Source organism: Schistocerca piceifrons, chromosome 8 (genome assembly GCF_021461385.2).
Source record: "Schistocerca piceifrons isolate TAMUIC-IGC-003096 chromosome 8, iqSchPice1.1, whole genome shotgun sequence".
NCBI lineage: Eukaryota > Metazoa > Arthropoda > Insecta > Orthoptera > Acrididae > Schistocerca > Schistocerca piceifrons.
Window position 1 is genome coordinate 270269720 of NC_060145.1, and position 24856 is coordinate 270294575.

Consider the following 24856-nt stretch of genomic DNA (forward strand, 5'->3'; position numbering starts at 1 on the left):
ATTCTCTATTTCCATTGTAAACTGGATGTTCTTGTGGATTGCATTCAGATGTTAAAAGAAACATGACAGTTCTTCTTCACCATGGGGCCACATGAGAAAAGTGTCATCTACATATCGCCAGAAGACTCTTGGCCAAGTGAAGAGTCCTCTCCTCAGTCTTTCATAGAGAAGTTTGCTACCAGAGTGGAGAGAGCCAACAGCCTTGCTACAGTGGTAACACTGGTTCCCGTCAAATCATCGAAGTTGGGAGCTGTCGGGTTGGGCTAGCACTTGGATGAGTGACAATCCAGTCTACCGAGCACTGTTCGCTGTTGGCAAGTGAGGTGCACTCAGCCCTTGTGAGGTAAACTGAGGAGCTACTTGATTGAGAAGTAGTGGCTCTGGGCTTATAAATTGACATACAGCTGGGAGAGTGGTGTGCTGACTGTGTGCTCCACCATATCCACATTGTGACATCTGTGGATTGAGGATGACATGGTGGCTAGCTGGTACCATTGGGCCTTCATGGTCTGTTCGGGTGGAGTTTAGAAGCAGAAGGGATAGAGGACTGTCCATGGTAACACCGTCAATCTGCTCAAAACATATGTTGTTCAATTAAAAGTAAGTTGAGGAAAGGACAGGACGAAAAAGTGCTATAATATCAACCATGAAATTATTGCTGATGAGTGACAGTCCATGAGACAAACCTTAGTGAAAAGTGAGATCATATTGCTGTGAATTGGATGCCATATTGAAACAGCTGTTTCATCTGCATATGGAGATTGCATCTTGTCTGTATTACTTTCCTGGGTATAAGTCGACAGCGTGACATGGGCGAAGTTGACTGGTTCCATAAGGATCCACTTTGACACAGGTTTCGAAGTTCGCCCATCTGTCAGCAACATTATGACAAGAAGATACTTTTTGACACTCCATGGTCAATTTAACAGGTAAGGCTTTGGACAATGTAATACTCAGTGCTTGGGAAAGGCTTGAACTTCACCCCTACATTAAGAACCCTGTCTCTGATTTTATTAGTGCTGTTGAGGAAGCAGTTAAGTGTCTGCCTAGTGATGCTGCAGAAGAAATAAGATGTAAAACATGCCATCCACTCACAGAAGCTCCACTTCAGGGCAACATTTCTGCTATGGAAAGGGCAACACTACAAAAGCTACCAGAAGATTCTGAAACATGGTTTTATCAGCTGATAAGGAAAACACAACGGTGCTGTTGCCACGTGAGGTTTATGGAAAGATTTATAACTTGCTGAGCAGACCAGTGTATTGGAAGACTGACAAAAACCCCACAGGGAAAGTGGAAAGGAAAACCATCAGCACTGCTGAATCCTTCTATTTCACAAGAAGTGGCCAAAAGAGTAAAATGCCATAGTTCTGTGCCACCCTGGTTATATGGTATTATGAAGGTTTATAAAAAAAGAGGTTCTGTTACGGCTGATTGCCAGTAATATCAACACCCCCCCCCACCCCACCCCTATGATTGGGCTATACACCTTGTCTCTCTATTGAGACCTTTTGTGGGGAACCACATGCATCATGTTCACAGCTCTGTTGACTCTTTGAGTAGACTGAAGTCACATTAACTGACTTGCTAATGAGCTTCGATGTAATTTCACTTTTCCCTATGATGACTCTTGTGGACTCTTTAACTCATCAGCAATAGGTTCATGGCCCATATAGCAGCACTTTCCATCATATCCTTTCTTCAACCTAATTTTTATTTAACAATGAATATTTTGAGCAGATTGATGGTGTTGCCATGGGCAGTCCTCTCCCCCCTCTGGTAGCACACTTTTTTATGGAAGAGAGGACTCTTGATTTGGCAGTACTTAAACAAAGTGTCTTCTGGCGATATGTAGATGACACTTTTGTCCTGTGGCTCCATGGTGAATAACTGTCACATTTCTTGGAATCCAAAAGAACATCTAGTTTACAATGGAAATAAAGAATGATGGTTGCTTACCATTTTTGGACATATTGGTTACTAGGAGTGTGGACGGGTCATTAGGACATTCTCTTTACCGTAAGCCCACACATATGGACTTTTACCCGCAAGCTTTGAGCTGCCATCACCCTTCACAATCAAGTGGCATCCTTATTTCTGATAGATACAGCCTTACAAAGGAGTCAGAACATTTACAGTTGGTGTTCAAAGATAATGGTTACTCTCTGCATCAGATTAGTACAGTGCTAAAGAGGAAGAAACTTGACCAGCCATAACATCGAGAAGATAGAGCTGTTCAGTTCCAGGGCATTCCTTCCATATGTCAACAGCCTTTCATCTAAAGTTGGCAGCATCTTAAAGAAAGGTGAGTTAAAGTAATCTTCCGACCACTGGCGAAGACTAGTGCACTTCTCAGTTCTGCAAAAGATGATCTGGGTCAGCAGAAGGCTGAAATTTAAAAAATTACTTGCCTGTGTGGCAGGTGAACATGAGCGCCACACTCACCTTTTGCAGCCCAATTTGTTGGCTGTAGCTGAGCACTGTATTACCACAGAACACTCTATGGATTATTCTGCCGTAAAAATCTTGGCCCTGGCTAAATCCTTATGGGGTTCAGTAATTAAAGAACCTGTGGAAATTTGTCTAGCACAAGTTGGGACTGTGGCTTTCAGGCTTGGCACCCAGTGATCTGTTCAATACATTCAGAGAGAGAACATTTTAGTTGTAATGACATGTCTGTTGACATCTGACTTTGTTTTTGGCAACAAGTGCACGCGTTCTGACAGATGGCAGACATGTAGTTTCACCTTTATGCATGCACCTGCATGCCATGGGTGGAACAGTATTTGTGGAGGGAGTGGACTTCAATAGAGATCGCCCCTCTGATGCCCACCAACACACGTGTGTTTCTGTGCCAATTTTTGTTATAAAGCTGACACCATGAACCAGCAGACTCCAATGGTGGACACTCACCTGAAGATGGCCGGACAGCTGCCAGCCAACATATTGTGGCAAGAAGTCAACATGATCTGGCTGAAATCCCAAAACCTCATAGAGCAGTCTACATAGTTTGCATCACACTGTCTTGGCATCGAATCTGGCTCCTCATTCAATGAAATAGCTCTTCATTGACTTGTTAAAATATTTTGTCCGTCAATTGATCCCCAGTGTCTTCAGTTTTGCACAAACTATTAGACATCATCTTCATGAATTTCTTGAAACAATTAAAAACATTGAATTTATTTCTCAAGAAATAGAGAGGACAAAAACCAGATGTATCCTCGGCGAACATTATAAAATTCTTTGAACCATCAAGTGATTCAACCTTCATTGGTCCACATACTTTGTTCTGTATTAAATCACCACTTTCTGAATTTTTCACTTCAGTTTTCTTATCAAAAGGTAAATGGTGAGACTTTCCATATTGAGATACTTTACAAAAAGGTGCCACAACAAACATGTATATTCCCTTGATAAGACCTCTTTTGATCAAATTCACAATCAATGTGCACAATAGAAAATCCAGGATGGAATGTAACGTTTTGAAAAGGAAAGTTGTTACTCACCATATAGCAAAGATGGCGAGTTGGCAGGTAGGCACGACAAAAGGCAACTGAAACCATACAGTGAGCAGCAGCATCAGTGCATGATTGGAGTGGCAACTTGGAGGAGGCTGGGGTGGGGAGGGGGGGGGGGGGATATAGTACGGTGGGGGTGGCGAACAGCGAAGTGCTGCAGGTTAGATGGAGGGCTGGGGGAGGTGGGGAGGGGTGGGGGGAGCAGCTGAAAAGGAGAGAAGTAAATAGACTGAATGTGATGGTGGAATGACAGCTGTGTAGTGCTGGAATGGGAACAGGGAAGGTACTGGATGGGTGAAGACAGTGACTAATGAAGATTGAGGCCAGGAGGGTTACAGGAATGTAGGCTGTATTGCAGGAAAAGTTCCCATATGTGTAGCTCAGAAAAGTTGGTGTTAGTGGGAAGGATTCATATGGCACAAGCTGTGAAGCAGTCATTGAAATGAAGGCTGTCATTCTTAGCAGTGTGTTCAGCAAACAGGGTGTTCACTTGCTGCTTGGCCACAGTTTCAGTGGCCATTCATGCAGACAGACAGCTTGTTGGCTGTCATATCCACATAGAACACAGCACAGTGGTTATAGCTTAACTTGTAGATCACATGACTGGTTTCACAGGTAGCCCTGCCTTTAATGGGATAGGTGGTGATCATGATCAGTCTGGAGTAGGTGGTGGTGGTGGTGGTGGTGGTGGTGGTGGTGGTGGTGGGAGGCTGTATGGGACAGGTCCTGCATCTGGGTCTAGGTAAGGGGTTGGGAGCAGGCGTTGTGTAAGGATGGTTGAGTAAATTGTGTAGGTTCGGTGGACAGCAGAATATCACTGTGGGAGGGGTGGGAAGGATAATGGGCAGGACATTACTTATTTCAGGGCACGACGAAAGGTAGTCAAAACCCTGGTGGAGAATGTAATTCAGTTGCTCCATTCCTGGTTGGTACTGAGTAATGAGGAGAATGTGCCTCTGTGGCCAGACTGCAGAACTTAGGGAGGTGGTCGGAGACTGGAAAGATAAAGCATGGGAGATTTGTTTTTGTACAAGGTTGGGAGGTTAGTTATTGTCTGTGATGGCTTCAGTGAGATATTTGGTATATTTCTAGAGGGACTGTCACTGCAGATGTGAGTACCATGGGTGGCTGGGCTGTAAGGAAGACACTTCTTGGTATGGAATGGGTGGCAGCTGTCAAAGTGGAGGTACTGCTGGTGGTTTGTAGGTTTGATATGGATGGAGGTTCTGATGTAGCCATTTTTGAGTTGGAGGCCAGTGTCTAGGCACATGACTCGTTGGGTTGAGTAGGACCAGGTGAAGCAAATGGGGGAGAAGCTGTTGAGGTTCTGGAAATCCAGACTGCAAAGATGTCATCAATGTATGTGAACCAGGTGAGGGGTTGAATTAGCACCTCCACTATATGATGAGTAGCAACTTTCCTTTTCATAATATTGTCACAACCAATTTGACATTTATATGACCCAATCTTTTGTGTCAAGTTTTGAGGCACTTTAGTGTTAACAAATTCCCCTCACATTGGGAGTTCGATAAACAAAAACATTCTACAAATCTTGTTTTCTTGCTTTATTCTTAGTTGACAACACATCCATCATGAGAAATGTTTACAAACTTATCTACAAAGGTTGTCTCAAAACCTTTTGTCATGCAAATACTAACAAAACAAATTCTTCCTTCAGAATGAGATTTTCACTCTGCAGCGGAGTGTGTGCTGATATGAAACTTCCTGGCAGATTAAAACTGTGTGCCCGACTGAGACTCGAACTCGGGACCTTTGGCTTTTGTGGGCAAGTGCTCTACCATTTGAGCTACCGAAGCGCGACTCACGCCCGGTACTCACAGCTTTACTTCTGCCAGTATCTTCTCTCCTACCTTCCAAACTCTACAGAAGTTTCATATCAGCGCACACTCCCCTGCAGAGTGAAAAATCTCATTCTGGAAACATCCCCCAGGCTGTGGCTAAGCCATGTCTCTGCAGTATCCTTTCTTTCAGGAGTGCTAGTTCTGCGAGGTTCGCAGGAGAGCTTCTGTAAAGTTTGGAAGGTAGGAGACGAGATACTGGCAGAAGTAAAGCTGTGAGTACTGGGCATGAGTCGTGCTTCAGTAGCTCAGATGGTAGAGCACTTGCCCGCGAAAGGCAAAGGTCCTGAGTTCGAGTCTCGGTCGGGCACACTGTTTTAATCTGCCAGGAAATTTCAAATTCTTCCTTACTTTTGTGATGTACAGTACGTGATAAATTCATCCGTCTTTGCAATGCTCATTTACAATTTTCTTTATTTTAATTGATCTTATCCCTTAACTTTGCATTTTGCATTACCTCCAAGTGAAATTTCAATGTGTTGACATCACAGATTTGACTGAACAATTCCCATGGAAAAAGTGGTGTGCTGCAATGCCCTGTGATCCAGACGTCTCTTGTATCAGCATTTGGCATACTCTCACATATCACTTTATTATGTGGGACTTTCTCATGTCACACTCAGTTAGTAACAATGAATGCATTTATGTTACCTCTATTTTGCAACCAAAATAGAGATAACACAAATGGATTCATTGTTATTGATTACATTCTTCTCAGAAGGGCAATGTCTTGACAGATTGGCTTCCTTCCTTCAGGTCCAGCAAGTAAATTTCCTTTTGAATTCACATGATTCAGGTTCTACTTTCTTGCATCTGTATGCTCTTTCTTCGAGACTTGAGATGGTCACTTCCAGGACAGTGGACACCATCTTCAAGTAATTCAGTTGGTTTTTCTTCTGAGAGGAGCCAATCCTGGCGTTTTAGAACCATTTGTTGATTGCTGGACACAGTGTTCCAGGCCATTACTAGGCTGTGTAACTTCATCAGAGGGCTTATGAGGATCTTGGCCATGATTGCTACATCTGACATGGCTCCTCCCATGCCCATGAGCTGAATCACAATGTTAATGATTTTTATGATATGCTGTGACACTAAAACATTCACATTCATTCAATATTCATTCAATATTCATGGGAATTTTTGATGAGAGTGCATTTGTTCATGTTGGATATTTGTTCATGAGTCATGCGTGCATGTTATCAAAAATAAGAGTTGTGATTACTCGGCCCCAGTTGAAATGCAACATGTGACACAAGTATTGCCTTAACCCAGTTTTCTAGCAGACATTTTCAAATCGTTAGGTTTTGCTCTCTGGATGTCCACCACATTTTGAATGCTGTAGGTGTTGAACAAAGCCTGAATTTGAAGTTTACATAGCTGGAAATTAAATCTGTCAAATTTCGTGGTGTTTCTTGAGATCCCTTTGTCTGACATTGCACAAAAAATGGCACATGAGGCAATCAAATTGCATATCAAACAAAACTCGTAATGAATATTTTTTCAAATAAATTGCACCCATGGCCTATAAATGTTTATGGAATTCAAATTCTGGCATGGGAATATGTAGGAACAACTTTTATTAAGTTGTAATACAAAGCAAAGTGTATTGAACGATTGACAGACCATGAATAAACAAAGGAGTGCTACACAAAAAAAAAAAAAAAAAACAATACAACTTTGGTGCCATCAGTATCTTAGGTGGGGAGATTTTAAATGCAAAAATAACATTTCAATTTCAACATAAGAATTCACACTTGTTATAATGTCAAGTTGAACACATATATTTCAAAATGACACAACACATATGTCACTGAGCAAGTGGACAAAGCAAGACATGTGAACACGGTAACATTCGAATGAGCACTGAGTCCAAGTCTAGCGGCCGCTGGCTGGCTGGCCACTTAGGTGGTGCGGCTGCTGCATGGCTGGCCGACAGCGCCGCATGTGGAGGACGCGCGTAATTGCGCGGCGGCACTTTGAATGATCGGCAAGTCACAACACTTTTCCCCCCCCTTTGAAATTTTTGCACTGGTCTTGATGGAGGTGGCCTGTAGATTGCTAATGTCCATAGGTGTTGTTTGACTGGCTGTAAAGTCACGAGGAGGCAGCTTCCCGTACGGACGGAAGTGTCCCCGATGATAACGGGTCGATATGACAGGAGACGTAGGGGTCGATTCTGCTGGGGCCCCGTGCACCAATCTGCCTGTTGCGGTAAGCCCAGTTGATATAACAGGAGACATGGGCGATGCGTTGGTGTCCGTAGGAGAAGGAGGCGAGAAGATTGGCTCCGACAGATGATGGTCATCCGGTTCCTGCATGGGCACGTCTCCTGGTGGCGTCCGTTCTTGTACTGGCACCGAGATGACGGTGAGAGGGCTGCGTTGTGAGTAAGAAGAGCTGCCAAGATCCCGAGCATCAGGTAGAGCCGAAGGTGGTGTAGCAGCATTCGCAACAGGTGTTGCCAGCACCCGAGGACAAAGCTGGTCCGAATGACACACTGCAACACCCGTGTCAGTCTGGATTTCATACAGGCATCAGCCACGGTGTCATAAGATGCAGCCCGGACTCCATTTTGGCCACCTGCCATATCCCCGTACCCAGACAAGGTCGTCGGCGGTGAACTGGCCAAGCGAAGGCACCCGCGGCCGTGAGGTGGAAGGCCACAGAAGATGAAGTAGCGCGCGGGGCTGTTGGACATGTAAGAGATCAGTCGGGCTGTGGTTGCCCATGGGGGTGAAACGGTAAGAAGCCAGAAATTGGAGAAGTGCATCATCATCATCATCAGCAGCAGAAGAAGTCAGGAGTTTCTGCATCTGAGCCTTAAATGTGCAGACCAGTCGTTCAGCCTCACCGTTTGATTGTGGACGGAACGGAGGGGCCGTGACATGCATAACGCCATGACGAGCACAAAAATCCGCAAAATGGGAAGAGGCAAATTGTGGTCCATTGTCAGTAACAAGAGTAGATGGAAGGCCTTCCAAAGAAAAAATGCGGGCGAGAGCGCTTGTGGTTGCTGCGGTGGTAGGCGACGTGCAACGGACAATAAAAGGAAAGTTAGAGTAGGCATCAATAATGAGAAGCCAATAAGTACCTAAAAAAGGTCCCGCAAAGTCGGCATGAATGCGCTCCCAGTGTGTCTGAGGCAAAGGCCACAGTGACAAAGATGACTTCAGGGCGGCGGCCTGTGACAAAGGGCCGCAGGCAGTGACCATGTGTGCTATTTCAGAGTCGATGCCAGGCCAGTACACATGACAGCGCGCCAGAGATTTTGTGCGAGACACACCCCAATGCCCTTGGTGAAGGAGGCGCAAGACCGAAGCATGCAAAGACGCAGGTACCACAACATGCGGTGAAGCATTGTCGGTGGAAAGGAGGATAACACCATCCCTAGCCGTGAGGCGGTAGCGCAAAGTGTAGTAGTTCCGCAACAGATCAGAAGTCTTAGCGGACGGACGATCTGGCCAACCCTTCTGAATACAGCGTAAAACTCGGGAGAGGGTAGGATCAGAACCCGTAGCAGCCGCCAGCCGGTCCCTGGTGATGGGGAATCCGTCCACAACCCACTGCTCGGCAACATCCAGGTGGAAACACAAAAGTTCACCCCTAACTAATGCTAGATCAGGACCCATGGGAAGGCGAGACAGTGCATCAGTATTCGCATGTTGAGCCGTCAGCCAGAAATGAATCTCATAATTGAAACGAGACAAGTAAAGAGCCCAACGCTGGAGGCGGTGTGCAGCCTTGTCGGGAAGTGACGTTGATGGACGAAACAAGGAAACAAGTGGTTTGTGATCCGTAACAAGATGAAATTTGGATCCATAGAGAAAAACACCAAACTTATGAAGAGCATAAATAATGGCCAAAGCTTCTTTTTCAATTTGAGAATACTTTTGTTGGGCATCCATGAGCGTTTTGGAGGCATAAACAATGTGTTGTTCAGAGCCGTCAGAAAAATGGTGCGCAAGGACTGCACCGACCCCGTATTGAGAGGCGTCCATGGCAAGAACAAGATGTTGGCCAGGTCGATAAGTAGCCAGGCACGGGGTCTGTTTCAGCATCGTCTTCAGTTTCTGGAAAGCCGTATCGCGTGACGCGGACCAGTGGAAAAAGCATGTTTTTATGCAACAGGCGATGCAACGGCTGAGCCACCGAAGCAGCAGACGGTAAAAACTTGTGATAGTATGCTATTTTCTCCAAGAAGGCCTGCAGTTCATTAACAGATGTAGGGCAAGGAAGGTCATCGATCGCAGCGACAGTTTGCTGAAGTGGACGAATACCATCCCGAGAGAGTTGAAACCCCAAGTACGTGATAGGTGCCTGAAAAAATTGTGATTTCTGAAGATTACATCTAAGACTGGCAGTCTGTAAGACATGAAAAAGTGTGTGGAGGTTCTGAAGATGTTCTTCAGTGGTGCAGCCAGCGACAACAATGTCGTCCCTGTAATTTATACACCCAGGGTCAGGGAGCATTAATTGTTCCAAGAATTGCCGAAAGAGAGCAGGGGTGCTGGCAACCCCAAATGGCAATCGTTGGTATTGATAGAGGCCAAAAGGCATGTTAAGGACCAGAAACTGCCGGGAAGCAGTGTCAAGAGGAAGTTGATGATAAGCTTCTGACAGGTCAATTTTAGAAAAATACTGGCCTCCCACAAGTTTAGTGAACAATTCTTCAGGTTGAGGCATAGGGTAAGTGTCGATGAGGCATTGCGCATTTACAGTGGCTTTAAAATTGCCACAGAGACGAATATCACCATTTGGCTTAGCAACGACGACGACAGGAGAGGACCACTCACTGGAAGTGACAGAAAGCAAGACCCCTGAAGTAGTGAGACGATCCAGCTCCCATTTGAGCCGATCACGAAGGGCCACAGGAATGGGCCGAGCCCGAAAAAACTTAGGCCGAGCAGTGGGTTTGAGCATGATATGAGCTTCAAAGTCGTTTGCACGGCCTAACCCAGTAGAAAAAGGGACGAAAATGTCATTGACAAGGAATCCAATTGAGCATAAGGAATAGCATCAGAGACGATATTGACAGTCGTCTATGGAGAACCCAAAAGCGTGAAAGGCATCGAAACCAAAAAGATTCTCTGCGTTACTCTGGTCGGCCACAAATATGGGAACAGTGCGAATGATGGATTTGTAAGATACCTCAGCATCAAATTGTCCCAAGAGAAACATCTTCTGTTTATTGTACATCCGTAATTGCCGAGTGACAGGTGATAGGAGTGGAGAACCCAACTGAAGATACGTCTGAGAATTAATTATAGTGGCAGCAGAACCAGTATCCACCTGCATGCGAACATCCTGACCAAGGATTTGGACAGTGAGGGATAACTTCCCTGAAAGGGAAGAAGTGCAATTGACAGACAACACAGAAGCAGAATCGGCATCACGGTCATGAACATCATGTATGCGATCGGATTTGCAAACGGCAGACACATGACCCTTCTCTTTGCAATTGTGACACACGGCCAAACTTTGGGGACAATCCTCCCGTGAATGCTTCGTAAAACACCGTGGACATGAAGAAGTTGTCGGGGGTTTTGCTGCAGTTTCTTTGGGGGTTGTTTACGGTTAGGCCGAGGCTGCACGTGGGAGCGTACTGCGGCCACGTTGGCCGGCAGGGACACACCGCATGCACCTTCAACAGCGCACAGAGGTTGTATTTGTCCGACATCACCCCATGCCTCTATTTGCACCCCATCGGCATAAGAAATTTCAAAAGACTGTACGATGGATAGGACTTCATCTAGAGCCGGATTTGCCAACTGAAGGGCACATTGCCTCACTTCTTTGTCGGGCGCCGATCGGATAATAGCATCCCGTACCATGGAATTGGCATAGGGTTCTTTGTGAACGTCAGTAACAAATTGACACTTTCGACTGAGGCCGTGAAGTTCAGCAGCCCAAGTGCGATAGGACTGATGTGGTTGTTTTTAACAACGATAAAAGGCAACACAAGAGGCTACCACATGCGTTTGCTTTTGAAAATAGACAGACAGAAGTGAGCACATTTCAGCAAAGGACAAAGATGCAGGATCTTTCAAAGGAGCCAATTGTGACAACAACCGATACATTTGAGGTGAAATCCATGAAAGGAACAGAGACTTACAGGTTCATTCGTCCATGACATGAAATGCCAGGAAGCCCTGTCAAAGACGTTTTTCGTAATCAGAGCAGTCTTCCGCCGTCTCCTCGTAAGGAGGAAAAAGAGGTATAGACAACGACAAGAAACGCCCTGCATTTGATGCTGCGACGAAATCGTGAATGGCCGATGGTAGAAGCGTTTGCTGTTCAATGAGACCTTGCAATAGTTGCTCAACAGTAGCCATGGAAACCTGTGGGTCAATGATGAAAAGGAAAAATCCACTACCTCATCGCCAATTGTTATAACATCAAGTTGAACACACATATTTCAAAATGTCACAACACATATGTCACTGAGCAAGTGGACAAGGCAAGACATGTGAACACGGTAACATTTGAATGAGCACCGAGTCCAATTCTAGTGGCCATTGGCTGGCTGGGCACTTAGGTGGCATGGCTGCTGCATGGCTGGCAGACAGCATCGCATGTAGAGGACGCGCGTAATTGCGCGGCGGCACTCTGAATGATTGGCGAGTCACAACAACACTACTTTGATTACATTCTTTCGGTGAGTTATTGTTAATTTGTTTGCAAAGTGTTGTTGACTGGATGATGAAAGCTGTGTTGATTGTAACTGAAGCAGAATAGTTGTTGAATGAATGTATATAAAAAGTGTTTACACTGTTTGGAGCTAAAAAAATATTTACAGTTAATTTGCTAAACACAGTTATCACGGACAACACTCTACACTAGGTCTTAAAGCTCATCCATGAACATGACAGTTGCTACATTTTGAATTAGTAATGTCACTCAAATTGTGGATTCAACAACTCTGTATAAATTTTCCCTTCCTGGAAAGTACTAACAAATGTGTACTTACAAACGAGTTAGTGTTAAATCTGGTTATTCTTTTTGGGATTGGTGAGACTAATATTTTTGGTGATGCCTAGAAAATATTTAATCACCAGCATACAATATAAGGATGTCATAGGACTGATATAAGCTTTGTATGCAGGATAAGTAACTTGTGCAACATGTTCTGTTAACTTCTTTGTCTACGTGACTACTCAGCAGTTCATACTTAAGTGCCTGGAGAAGGTTCCTCAAACTGCCTTCAGACTTTTTCTCTAATGGTCTACTTTCAAAAATTGTGCAGCAAAAATGAACCCTTAAATCTTTCCATGCAAGCTCTGATTCCTCTTATGATGATCATTTCTCCTTATACAGGTGGGCATCAACAAAACATTTTCATGTTGAGAGGAGGAAGTTGGTGGCCAAAGTTTTGTGAAAAGATTTCGCTGCAACAAACAGTGCCTTTGTTTTAATGATTGCCACCAGAACTCTCATATTGTATCCATGACACTCCTCTCCCATTTTGCAATGATACAAAATGAGCTACCCTTTTTGAACTTTACTGATGTTCATCAATCCTATCAGGTAAATATGCCACAATGTGCAGTGATACACCAGAAGAGGTGCAAGCACTCTCTTTAATATATTTTTTGCATGTTCTCCCAATAAAATATGATCTTTGGTTTCCCTCCCCCACAACGTTTTCAATGTGATCGTTCCAATTTAAGTTGTTCCTAATTGTAATCTCCAGGTAGTTGGCTGAGTTGGCACCCTTTAGATTTTTTTGATTTATTGTATAACCAAAATTTAATGGATTTCTTCTAGTACTGATGCGGATGACCTCGCACATTTCATTATTTAGTCAATTGCCCCTTTTTGCTCCATACAGATATCTTGTCTAAGTAATTGTGCAGTTGGTTTTGATCTTCTGATGACTTTCTCAGTTGGTAAATGATAGCATTATCTCAAAACAATTTGACAGGGATCCACAAATTGTCACACAAATTCTTTATATGTACAGAAAGACTTTCCATTGATTACTATGAACTGTAACCTTTCTGACAGGAAGTTATGAATCCGGTCACACAGCTAAGATGATACTCGATGAACATACAATTTGGTTAGAGGCCACTTGTGAGGAACAATGTCAAAGCCTTCTGGATGCATAGAAATATGGAATCAATTTGAGATTCACCCCCCCCCCCCCCCCCCCCCACCACCACCACCCCATCAGTAGCACTGATTACTTCATGACAAGAGTTAGATGAGTTTCACAAGAATATTTTCTGAGTCTATATGGACTCTTTGTCAGTAGTGTTTAGAGTAATTCATAGTTTTGGAACAGGCATGTTCCAAAATCCCATTACAAATAAATGTCAGTGATTTGGGTATGTAATTCAGTGGATTACTCCTATCTCCTTTTCTGAGTATTGGTGTGACCCAAGGCACTTTGGTGTATTCTGGTACAGATTTTTCATTGAGCGAGTGGCTGTAACTATTGCTGAGATTGGAGCTATTGGATTAGCAGTCTCTGAACAAAGCCTAAATGGTATATAGTATGGAAAGAAGACTTGCCTTTTATTAACTACTTCAGGAGTTGAAATTATGAGATCAAAATTCTGGTACTTAGTATACCTTCTTGTGTGGTACTACATTATACTGTATGAATAATCTCTATGATGTTTGGCTGTGATTGCGCTTATGAAAAACTGCCACTATTTTGTTTTTCACAAATACAAGGAATAAAGTAATTTTGTAGTGGACTGTATGCTTTCTGTTCAGCTGAAGGTGGAGTTCATATAATGCTATTGTGCCGTAGAGTGCCATAAATATCGATATTTGGTCAGTGTATAAGTGTGCTATCTTTGAGGAGAGGGCTTTGGGAGGATGTTGGCCACTAACGGCAGTTAGCCTCTGGAATTGTACCTGTGTAGAAGCGAAGTGCTAATAAATCTGTATCTGAGAGAATTCTAGTTGTTTACCTACAACTATATCTTATTCCCTCACTATCATAATTTTATATTCCTGAAATTACTAAATTTTGTATTTGATGAAGCTTAACTGTATACAATACAAAGATATGTGACCCTAGTGATGGAAACAGTATGTAAATACCTTGTACTCAAAGTAATTAAGGACCGAGTTGTATCTCTAAAAATTTAGTTACACTATGCAATACAGATATGCTCAGTTATATAGGAGGACTGCCATGTTTGGTTTTATATTCACTTGTGGTTTCTGATGTTACAAATTCTCTTTTCATCACATTATTCCATACACAATCTCTAGAGCAATTTTTTACAGCCTTAAAAAAATTAAGTGAAATTTTGTCAGTATTAAGAAAGATAGATTGCTGCTCCCCATAGAGAGGATGATTCATAGACAGGAACAACAAAAAGACTGCTAAACATACAAGCTTTTGGTCGAAAGGTCTGTCTCTGGCCACTGAGGCCATACTGTGAGCAACTGTGCATGAGGGGAGAATCAATCTCGGTGGTGGGGGTAAGGAGGAGACTAAGGTGAGAAGGGGGGAGGGATAGCAAGGTAGGTTAGAGTTGGGAGCCAGCAAGAGCTTGCAGGGACATAATGGGGACAGGGTGGGCAGCTAGAAGCAGTCAGTAGGTTACATGGGAGGGCATGAAAAAGGAGAGAAGTGGGGGGGGGGGGGGGGGGGACTGTGGGTGTGTTGGTGGGATAGAAGCTTGTGTAGTGCTGGAACTGGAGAAGGGTAGGGGGTACGTGGTAGGTGGTAGGTGGGTGAAGAATAGGGAATAACGAAAATTAAGGCCAGGGGGGGTTCCAGAAATGTTGTATATATTGTAGAGAGAGTTCGCACTTGCACAGTTCAGAAAAGTATATCCTATTTCCTGGCAACCCCCTGGCTTCAGCCTTCATTTGTCCCTGTCCTCCACTCACCCATCCCCTTCCGTGCTGCCATTGCAGCATTACACAGCCTTATATTCCACCAATACCCCCACAGCCCCCTTTCCTTCTTCATCTACTTCTCTCGTTTTCCACATCCTCCTCCTCCTGCCCCCATCTGTTAACCTTCCAATTAGACCTAGCTGCCCTGCTGTATTCTGCCCTCACCAAGTACCAGCATGCCCCTACAAGTGGTGCTTTATCATCTCCCACCCCTACTCTGTTATCCCTCCCACTCCCTGACTGAGTCACCTCCTTACCCTCACAACTCAGGTTGCTTCTACTATCATGTGCAGTTGCTCACAGTGGCCTCTATATGATGATTAGCAATCTATCCTCCTCATAATACTGTCATTATCCCATCTTGGATTTCCTATTATGTGAAAGCTTATTATTTACACTTATGACTGTAATAGTTACTGACCAATGATGTAATGATGTATTTGCATCTTTTTCTATTTTTCAAGAAAGGTGCTGGTTTTAAATTTGCTTCAAATCTGGTTTCTGAAGCCAATGATGAGTCACTTCAGAAAATACTGCCTTGGCTCCAACGGGACTTTGATAAAGTATCCCGTGATCTTGTAAGCTTATGTGGAGATGAGGTGAGAATGGTTTTGTCTTTACCTTTGTGATAAAGTTCTGTGTTGTGCATGCTGTGGAAAAGTCTGATAGATAATATGTATAGAGATTGTGGTGAATTTCAGCATCAGGCCAAACAATTATTTTGATTTACTGCAAAGCATTTACTACACAAATACAAATGTACTATGGTGCTAATGTGTAGCCAAGGCTGTGAAATCATTGACTGTGATCTGTATTCTGCATATTGTATTCACAAAAGATTACAATATGTGTAGTGTTTTATTGACTATGCATTATCCAAGGAATGACTAGCAATGTCCTACTGCAGTTACCAACCTATTTTTGGGTATGTGTATTACAGAAATACAATGTTATTGCTCAAATGTTTGAGTGGAGTGGAAACAAGATTTCTCAGAAAATACACAATAGATTTTTGTCTGAACTTTCATGGCTAAACAGATTGACCATTGTGAGGTCTAGTTTATGGATGATGGTGATCGTGATGGTGGTGGTGGTGGTGGTGGTGGTGGTGGTGGTGGTGGTGATTAAGAAGAATCTTGAAAGTGACCAGGGATTATTTTTTTTTTTTTTTTAAGAAGACAGTGGCCAATGTTTTGTCCAGAAATCTACATAATCCTCAAGATAAATATCCTCCAGTGCTCTTCAAAAATTCTAAGATCTTTAGTTAAACATTAAACTTCAAATTCTCCATAGACATCTCATTTGCTGTAAATGTTAGTTTCATTCAGATGCACATAAAATGTTTCTCTAAAAAATATTTAATTGTTTCTTGTTTGCTTGAAATATTTTATTTTATTTGAAGGTAAGATCTGTTCCGTAAATTAGTTCCAAAAGTTGTAGACAGCATAGGTTGTGAGAATCAACAGGAATGTTGCAAATCATTACACAATTTATACAAAAAAAAGTACAGTCTTGGGTGACATAGATGCATTGTCCTCATACATCCAAGTAGTATGTGGATAAGAAAGACCCACTGCAGTTTAGTAGTTGTGTTACAAAGTTGCTATGAATGCAAAGATTTAAGTGAAGCCAGTCATATCGATAGATAAGTGAACAAAACCAAAAAAAGCAAAAGGAGAGCAATATAGGGATTGTTTATTGGATTCAAAAATAAAATTTTGTAAACGGATTTGGTCAAGAATACTGTGAAGAGTTACTAATACGTGGAATCAGTTAGCAGATAAAAAACATCTGTTTAGTTCCTCAATGATCATACTTTTACTAAGATGGAATATGAAAGACTCCAATTCTGAACTTGGTATTTGATTGTTTCCCTGTGGAAGATTGTAACACTGAACTTTGTAAAATTTTAGAAAGCATTCTATCAATGGAGCATAAACAGTGATATGAATAAAATGTTAAAATACAGTAAAACTGTCTTAATTGCAAAAGATGTTTATTTGGCTACTGGTTCCAGTCCATTATTCAGACCCTCTTCACATAATAAGCACTACAGCACAATAGTAATTTGTATTCAGAGGGGTTTCTGTGCAAAGAGAGGATAATTTAAGTGAAAATATGTAAAATAAAAATACAATAATAACATATACGTGATGACAGATGGTGTCAGTGGATGGAGCAATATCCGTAAGAGCATGGATGTCAATATCTGAATAAGGCAGTATTACTCAAAAATATATGCTGTAAGCTTTGCCCTTCACATACAGCATTATATCATCGACAACCAATCACATATTTCCTACATGACGTATGTTACATTGAATGGTGTAGTTGAATTTACAACAAAATAGACATACAAATATATACAAGAATTATGTGCATAAAGGTTCTCAACAAATTCTACATAATTAATTTAAAGTAAGGAAATGAAATAAGACATGATTTGAGTGTTGTTGTGTGTAGATTGCCCTCTGTGGGCATTTGAATGAAATCTTCCTTTGTGGTTTAAGGAAACTATAGTAGGCACCTCTTGTAAAAAAATTACTGTTCAGTCAATATCTGATGTAGGATAAGCATTCAAAAGATTCCACTGACAGTACCTTGAGAATTCATCATCATATACGTAAGGTGTTACTACTTAATACCCTTGGGGAGATTGAAATTTATCCACCTTTTAAAATAAACCTATTTTGCTATTGAATGAACAACTTGATTTTAGAAAAAGTGAATTCTTTGAACTTTTTGATGATTTACTGTAAGACTTCTGCAACTTTCTCCTTATAATTTTATGCTAAAGAAATAGTGTTCCATTCAGTAACACTTATCATTGGTATCAACAATACAAGTTAAAATGATGGCTGTAGGTATTATTGTCCCCAAAGAGGGCTCATGGTTCTTTCGGGAGTTTGTGTGTGGTGCACATGGGGCCCCGAGCTATTGCAGTCCATTTTGCCTACCTGGACTGTGCAGTTCCTCTCTTGTCCCTCCCTCCCTGTCCTTGCTCCTTCCACTCTGTCCCCTCTCTGTGTTCTTACTTATGCCAACCTGCCTATCCATCTGGTTTCTTGTATTACTTCTGGTTTTTGTTTCTCACCCTTTCCTTTTCATCCTTCCTTTTTAGCATTTTTGGTCCTCCTCTGGGATTTGACCTCCACTTCTAAATAAATTTTCTCTCTATAGTGCTAGTCATTTGGGGAAGAATTCCCTCCCTAGCATCTATGCTATGGATTCCTCTCCTCCCCCCTTCCTCCCCCCCCCCCCCCGCCCCCTCTTCATCCTCTGCCATAGCCCCTCCCCCCTCCCTCACTAAGTCACCAGCACATGGAGCCAGTAGCCAGTCTGTGTGGTGGGGCTGTTAAGTACCCATCCGGCTGAGCCCCTTGACAACAAAGGGATTACACTTCTGATAAATGAGCTGTTGCCTCCCCATGTTTGCCTAGGATTGATTGCTTGTCATTTTGGAGCATTGGAACTCCCGGCAATGGCCACCGTGACAGATGGTCTTTGCTATGGCTAGATGGTGCGCATGGGGAGAGCACCTGATTGGACTGGGTGGTATCAGGATTCGTATGAAACATATTAAGCTCCAAAAAAAAAAAAAAAAAAAAAAAAAACACGCAGTTCTTCCATGGTGATCCCTTTAGTTGCTAACAGGTCACTTAATGCTGATTATTATGACTGTGCAGCCTTCCCTTCCCTGGCTAGACTGTGGGAAGAGGGCAAGGCTCACCGGCTTGGGGTGAAACACTTTCTCCACCACCTGGCCTGCACTGAGACTGGCAGGGACATGTTCAGTCACTGAACAATTTTTTTTAATAAAATTGATTTTGCTGTTGATCAAAACTACTTCTGCGGCCCTTCATGCCTGTGACCATCTTGGTGACATTCTGGTTTCCTCACCAGTCTTTGAATATGGTTCAGGGAGTCATTTCTCATTGGGACCTCATCCTTCAAACTGGTCCTCATCCTTCAAACTGGTATCAGTCATAGCTCAGTAGTGTGTTCATTGCACCTGAAGATGCTGGTCAGCTGTACCAATAAAATTTTATGGGTCAAACAAACCTGTGACCATTTGCTTTGCGTTCCCACTGCACACATTCAATATTGTAGTGCTTCGAGAATTTGAGCAAATTCTAGAACCACTTGGCATTCCACCATTTCGAACAACCGATATTTTAGAGGTGAGTGGGAGAAACGAATATGCCCTACTGCACATCACCTATTTGTATGTGCAGGTCAAAAAAACCGTTAAGAGAAAAAGATGGACCCGGCGGCCGAACGGTGGCAGACAAGTACCTGCTGTATGGCCCACAGTGTTTCTGTGTACGGGTAGAGAAGAACAAGAAAAGTTTATGTAGTATTCTGTGCTCTTTAGTGTCTGTGTTGATTGTAAAAAGACTAATGAACAATTTAATATAGATTTCTGTGTACATTCACGTATTGGACTCGCTAGAGACTTTTAAACTGACTCTCACATCTTGGACTCGGAGAAGTCAAGACACATGTCTTATGTCTCAATGTACTTAATTATTTATAAAGCTTGAGATACAAGTGAGACAATGAAGATATATATATGGCTAAGAAGAGAATTTTGTTCCGCATAGCAGTTCTTGTACATAGTTAATATATTATGCCGACACTAAAGTTCATATATGTGCTCAATAGATTACAGAAATTAGAAGATATTATTTTCTGTTGCCAAAAAGCATTAGAATGTGGCAACCCAAGTGACAGGACCCAAAGAAAATGGGAATTTCAAGACAGAAACGGGAAGAAGATATTAGGAGTTGCCATAACAAACAGGCCTAACAAGATATGAGAACTGTTTCCAGTAATTGTATTGAGTCCAATAAACCAATTGAAGAAAGTTGTGAGTGCAATGCAGTAAAAGACATGAGAAAATAATAGTGAGCAAAAAAAAGAAAGGAGAGAACAACTCAACTTTTCGACTAAGAAGATTGGGTGTGGAGAGCAGTAGTTTTCACATACGTACATTGCGCCGATGCTGACGCAGTAACCAGCCACAGACACCGACTGCACCAGCTGCTGCTCACCAGTGCTGACTCCAAGTCCACTCACCGACGACTATGCTGAAACCAACATTCGACGCCGTCGGTGCCAGTGCTGTCCACTGGCACTGATTACACATCTGCTCACCAACGCAGCTAGAACTCTATGCAGGATGAGTGAAAAACAATAATTGTTTGGTAAAGCTGAAGGAACTGTTGAATGATAAACTGTTAGTGTAGTTATTGTACTCAGCGATGAATTTTCTTTTAGATGATTACTAGTTCTAAAATCAATAAAGTTACGCATCAAGAACAGCAACTAGCAGAACCAGCCATGGCTATGACAGTGATTAAGAAAACACCAGACTGGGTTGAAGTAGCAAATTTAATCAAAAAACTAAGTCTAAAGTAGGAATCAGTAAGCACAGAGTCAAATGCTCAAATTACTATTCGAAGTAAAAATTTAAATGCTTCCTTGAGAGGTGAATTGAGTGCAAATTTAAGTGAAAAACTAGAGGCACAAAGTGTAACTTGAAGTGAAAAGCTAGATGCACAGTGTGCTAATTTAAGTACAGAAATAGACACAATGAATATTCAAGTAAATAATAAATTGGACGTTCAGAATAAGACTTTAGGATTGTTAAGTGCAAAAGTAGGTGAACAAAATAAGGAATTTAGCCAGTTGCATGAAGGTACGGGAAATTTGAAGACTGAATTTGATATTTTAACCACTAAGGTGGAAAATTTTAATATAGATTTGAAAGGTGAATTAACTTGCTCTTTAAGTAGTCATGTCAATCAGCTGTTCACTGACTTTTGTCAGACACAGAATAGCCAATTTCAGGATTTGGCAAATAAACTTGAATTTGATATTGAAGGTAAATGTAATAGTGTAGAGTCTGAATTTAATGGAAAATTAGGATCTTGTAGAATGTGTAATATTGAAGTTAATTCTGTAAAACAGAATTCCGGGTGTTAGTATAAGAGCTGTTACTACACTAGCTGTCAGTTCACGAGTAAATAATGTAGAACAAAATTTCAAATCAAAAAATAGTAAACTTTGACATTATAAATGTAAGTAGTTTGGCAGAACCATTTGAAGAAATGATATGATATAGGGATTGCCACGTGAGTAACCTCCAGAAATGTTTAGACTATTACTTCTTCCAAACTTAGTAATACCAGCAAGGTTATAGATGACTTGTTGAAAGGACTCAAACTTATCCAGGATAGAGTAGAACACAGAATAATTTTGCCTGATGTTATGTTACCTAGTAAAGTGGTGATTTTGTCATGGGGAGACTCTATGCAAAATTTAACGAGAAGTACTGATTTGCACTTTCTCAAGTGAGGTTAAGGTCAGATCCATGGGATGTGGGCGGAGTCACATCTGTCTCCCAGGGATGTTAACATTCTGTGTTAACAGGCAGAGTAACGACTGTTGGATCCCTAGTTGTTTTCAGTGTTTCTTCTGTGCAATTTTTCCTGCACCGAATTTCCTTCAAATCTTAAACTATTCTGTAATCTCTTCTTGAATTCTTAAACTATCCTATAATTTTAGTATGTAGGAAACCGGATATGACTACAAGATAGAGACCAATTTAAGAGGATCACGGATGAACAGAGATCTCTAGACATGAAGTGAAATGAATAGAATGTTATATTGGTGGAAAGTATAATATGATGGTACTATTGAAACTGAGTGATGTTAAGACAACATAAACTGAAGAGAGGATGTTAAGTGTGTATAAAAGTATAGTATAAACTGAATGACTAAATGACTGTTTCCAGAATGAGATTTTCACTCTGCAGCGGAGTGTGCGCTGATATGAAACTTCCTGGCAGATTAAAACTGCATGCCGGACTGAGACTCAAACTCGGGACCTTTACCTTTCGCAGGGAAGTGCTCTATCATGTGAGCTACCCAAGCGTGACTCACGCCCTGTCATCACAGCTTTACTTCCACCAGTACCTCATCTCCTACTTTCCAAACTTCACAGAAGCTCTCCTGCGAACCTTTCTCCTTTCTTCCAGGAGTGCTGGTTCTGCAAGGTTTGTAAGAGAGCTTCCCTGAAGTTTGGAAAGTAGGAGACGAGGTACTGGTGGAAGTAAATCTGTGAGAATGGGGTGAGAGTCATGCTTGGGTAGCTCAGATGGTAGAGCACTTGCCTGCAAAAGTCACAGGTCCTGAGTTCGTGATTCAGTCTGGCACACAGTTTTAATCTGCCAGGAAGTTTCAAATGACTATGTTATGGCGGTGTATAATTGTCTATCTTTTATAGAACATTTTATAACTTTTATGAGATCTGATGTATAGGGTAGGGTTTATATTAGTTTTGGAAGGGGTGGGTAGTGCAAGTACAAGCATGACTAACACTAAACACACACCATACCTGTCGGACAACCCTCACAGGTAAGTGTGACTGGTTCTTCACCATTTGCCGTTCCATAGGGGTTTCTAAGATTTTTCTTTGGGGACTTCAAAGGTGAGAATGTCCATTCTGTAGGAGACATTTAGCATTATACTTTCTCCAGCTTCTCACTCAAGTACCGGAGATGAGGTCCTTCATATTTTCTGTGGTTTCAAGAAACCTTCAACTTATTTCATATAAGTAGGCTGAAGAATCAGGCTACACAAATACACTTCCACATAAACACACCATAAAACAAAGACTTGAACAATGAAAGTACAGATTAAATGGATGTGAAAACTGTCAAGTGTTGTAGGGGGAAAGAATGTGCACATAGAGAAATATGCACTTATGGTTGATTATTGTGATGGTTCTACATTGCCTAGTTACTTGGAAAAACTATCATGTAGATATTTATTAATATGCATATATAGGAAATACATGTATAAGAACAAGGATGATTCTATATTGCATAGGTACATAAGGATATAAAAACTATGATAATTTTACATCGAATATACCTAAGGAGGAAGCATGAATAAGGAAAGAGATCATAAGCCAGAGAGGTCAGTCTAACAAATATTCTGATGACTTGTAGGATAGTGGGACTCTTATAACCATGTATGTAGGGATGAAATAGATACCGGAAATGTAGAAGTGGATGAGTAATGGAGGACTCTAGGGCATAAAAGACAAGTATGAAAAAGCTAGCATGAAGTGTGATGTCTATTTTAATTTTACCAGGTAATATTTAAGTATATAGTGTACACAAAGGTGTATACTAGGGCAATGAACCATGAGACCTACTCGAGGAGGACAAGGGGGAGGCACACCCAGCATGTACTGGATGAAAATGGCAGATAGGCAGACCTAAGAAAGGCTGACCTATACTGTGTGGACAGGGGTACCAAGAAGGGGATTGACCTGTACCATAGGAAAATGGGCTTTAAAAATGGGGCATACCTACCAAAACAGAAGGAGAAAGGGTACTCATAGGATCGTCCCGTATGAGAGGTATAGGTACTGTTTCTAGAGGGGAATGGGCAGCATTGTGACAAAAGTCACAAAATTTTGTAGAAATTATTCTGGTAAGTATGAATTCTATACTTCAATAGCATTATTATGTTTGAGTGTCAATAGGAACACTTTTATTTTGCCCAGAGTTCCTCCAGACTATAAAAAGCTTATAAATAATGAGACCATTGCATACCAAAGAAGCAGTACAAAGATTTAGAATAAAGTACTCAAGTGTCGTGAACACCTGGAGTTTGCAATTGGAAATTGAGAGAGTTTCCTAACGAATCCTAAATATTAGGAAAACTCACCAGGTCACCATTGAATATTAGAGTTTGATGTCAAAATAGTGAGAGTAGAATGAATGAAAGATTAGCTAGAGTTCATTCTAAATGAGTACAAAGAGCTATGTTGGTATGTGTACTGTTAGAATAGTATGTGATATAAATTTACATAATGGTCATATAAAATATTGTGTGTTCAATTTAAGGGGGGAATATGTACAGTTTCTAGAATTTTGGAGCAAATTCTAGAACCACTTGGCCTTCCACCATTTTGAACATGCATTATTTTAGAGATAAGTGGGAGAAATGGATATGCCCTACTGTGCACCACCTATTTGTATGTGCAGGTCAAAAAAACAGTTAAGAGAAAAAGATGGACCCAGCGGCCGAACGGTAGCAGACAGGTACCTGCTGTACGGTCCACAGAGTTTCTTTGTATGGGTAGAGAAGAACAAGAAAAGTTTATGTAGTATTCTGTGTTGATTGTAAAAAGACTAATGAACAATTGAATATAGATTCTATGTACATTCACGTATTGGACTCTCTTGAGACTAGAGACTTTTGAACTACTTCATGTCTTGGCTATGAATGAAGCAATACACATGTATGCTATTTGAATGCGTGTAAATGAGTCTAATGTTTAAGGACTAAGTTAGCTTGCAGAAGTTATTGTCTGTGAAAGTTCAAAATATAAAGTGATTGAACTGAAAAGTATTCTACGAGTACCCAAATTATTTCAAGACTAGAGTAGTAGTTTAATAAATTCCTTTAACCAGCTATAGTCTTCAAAGAAGCAGCTTTTGGGAGATCGACGTAGCTGATTACCCAGAGAAAAGGATCGGCTACACACAACATGTAAGTTAACTGATTGGAGAGACATGTGAGCCTTGCCACTCA

The 24856-nt window shown here is 41.7% G+C and overlaps 1 protein-coding gene across 1 annotated transcript in view; it reads left to right on the forward strand.

Moving 5' to 3' along the window:
- The window catches only part of LOC124711924 (fibronectin type 3 and ankyrin repeat domains protein 1-like), a 117217-nt gene that overhangs the window by 39946 nt on the left and 52415 nt on the right, over window positions 1-24856 (forward strand). The window contains exon 3 of the mRNA XM_047242181.1: window positions 15706-15840. Within this exon, the coding sequence (XP_047098137.1) occupies window positions 15706-15840 (135 nt within the window). The remainder of the gene's footprint in view (window positions 1-15705; window positions 15841-24856) is intronic.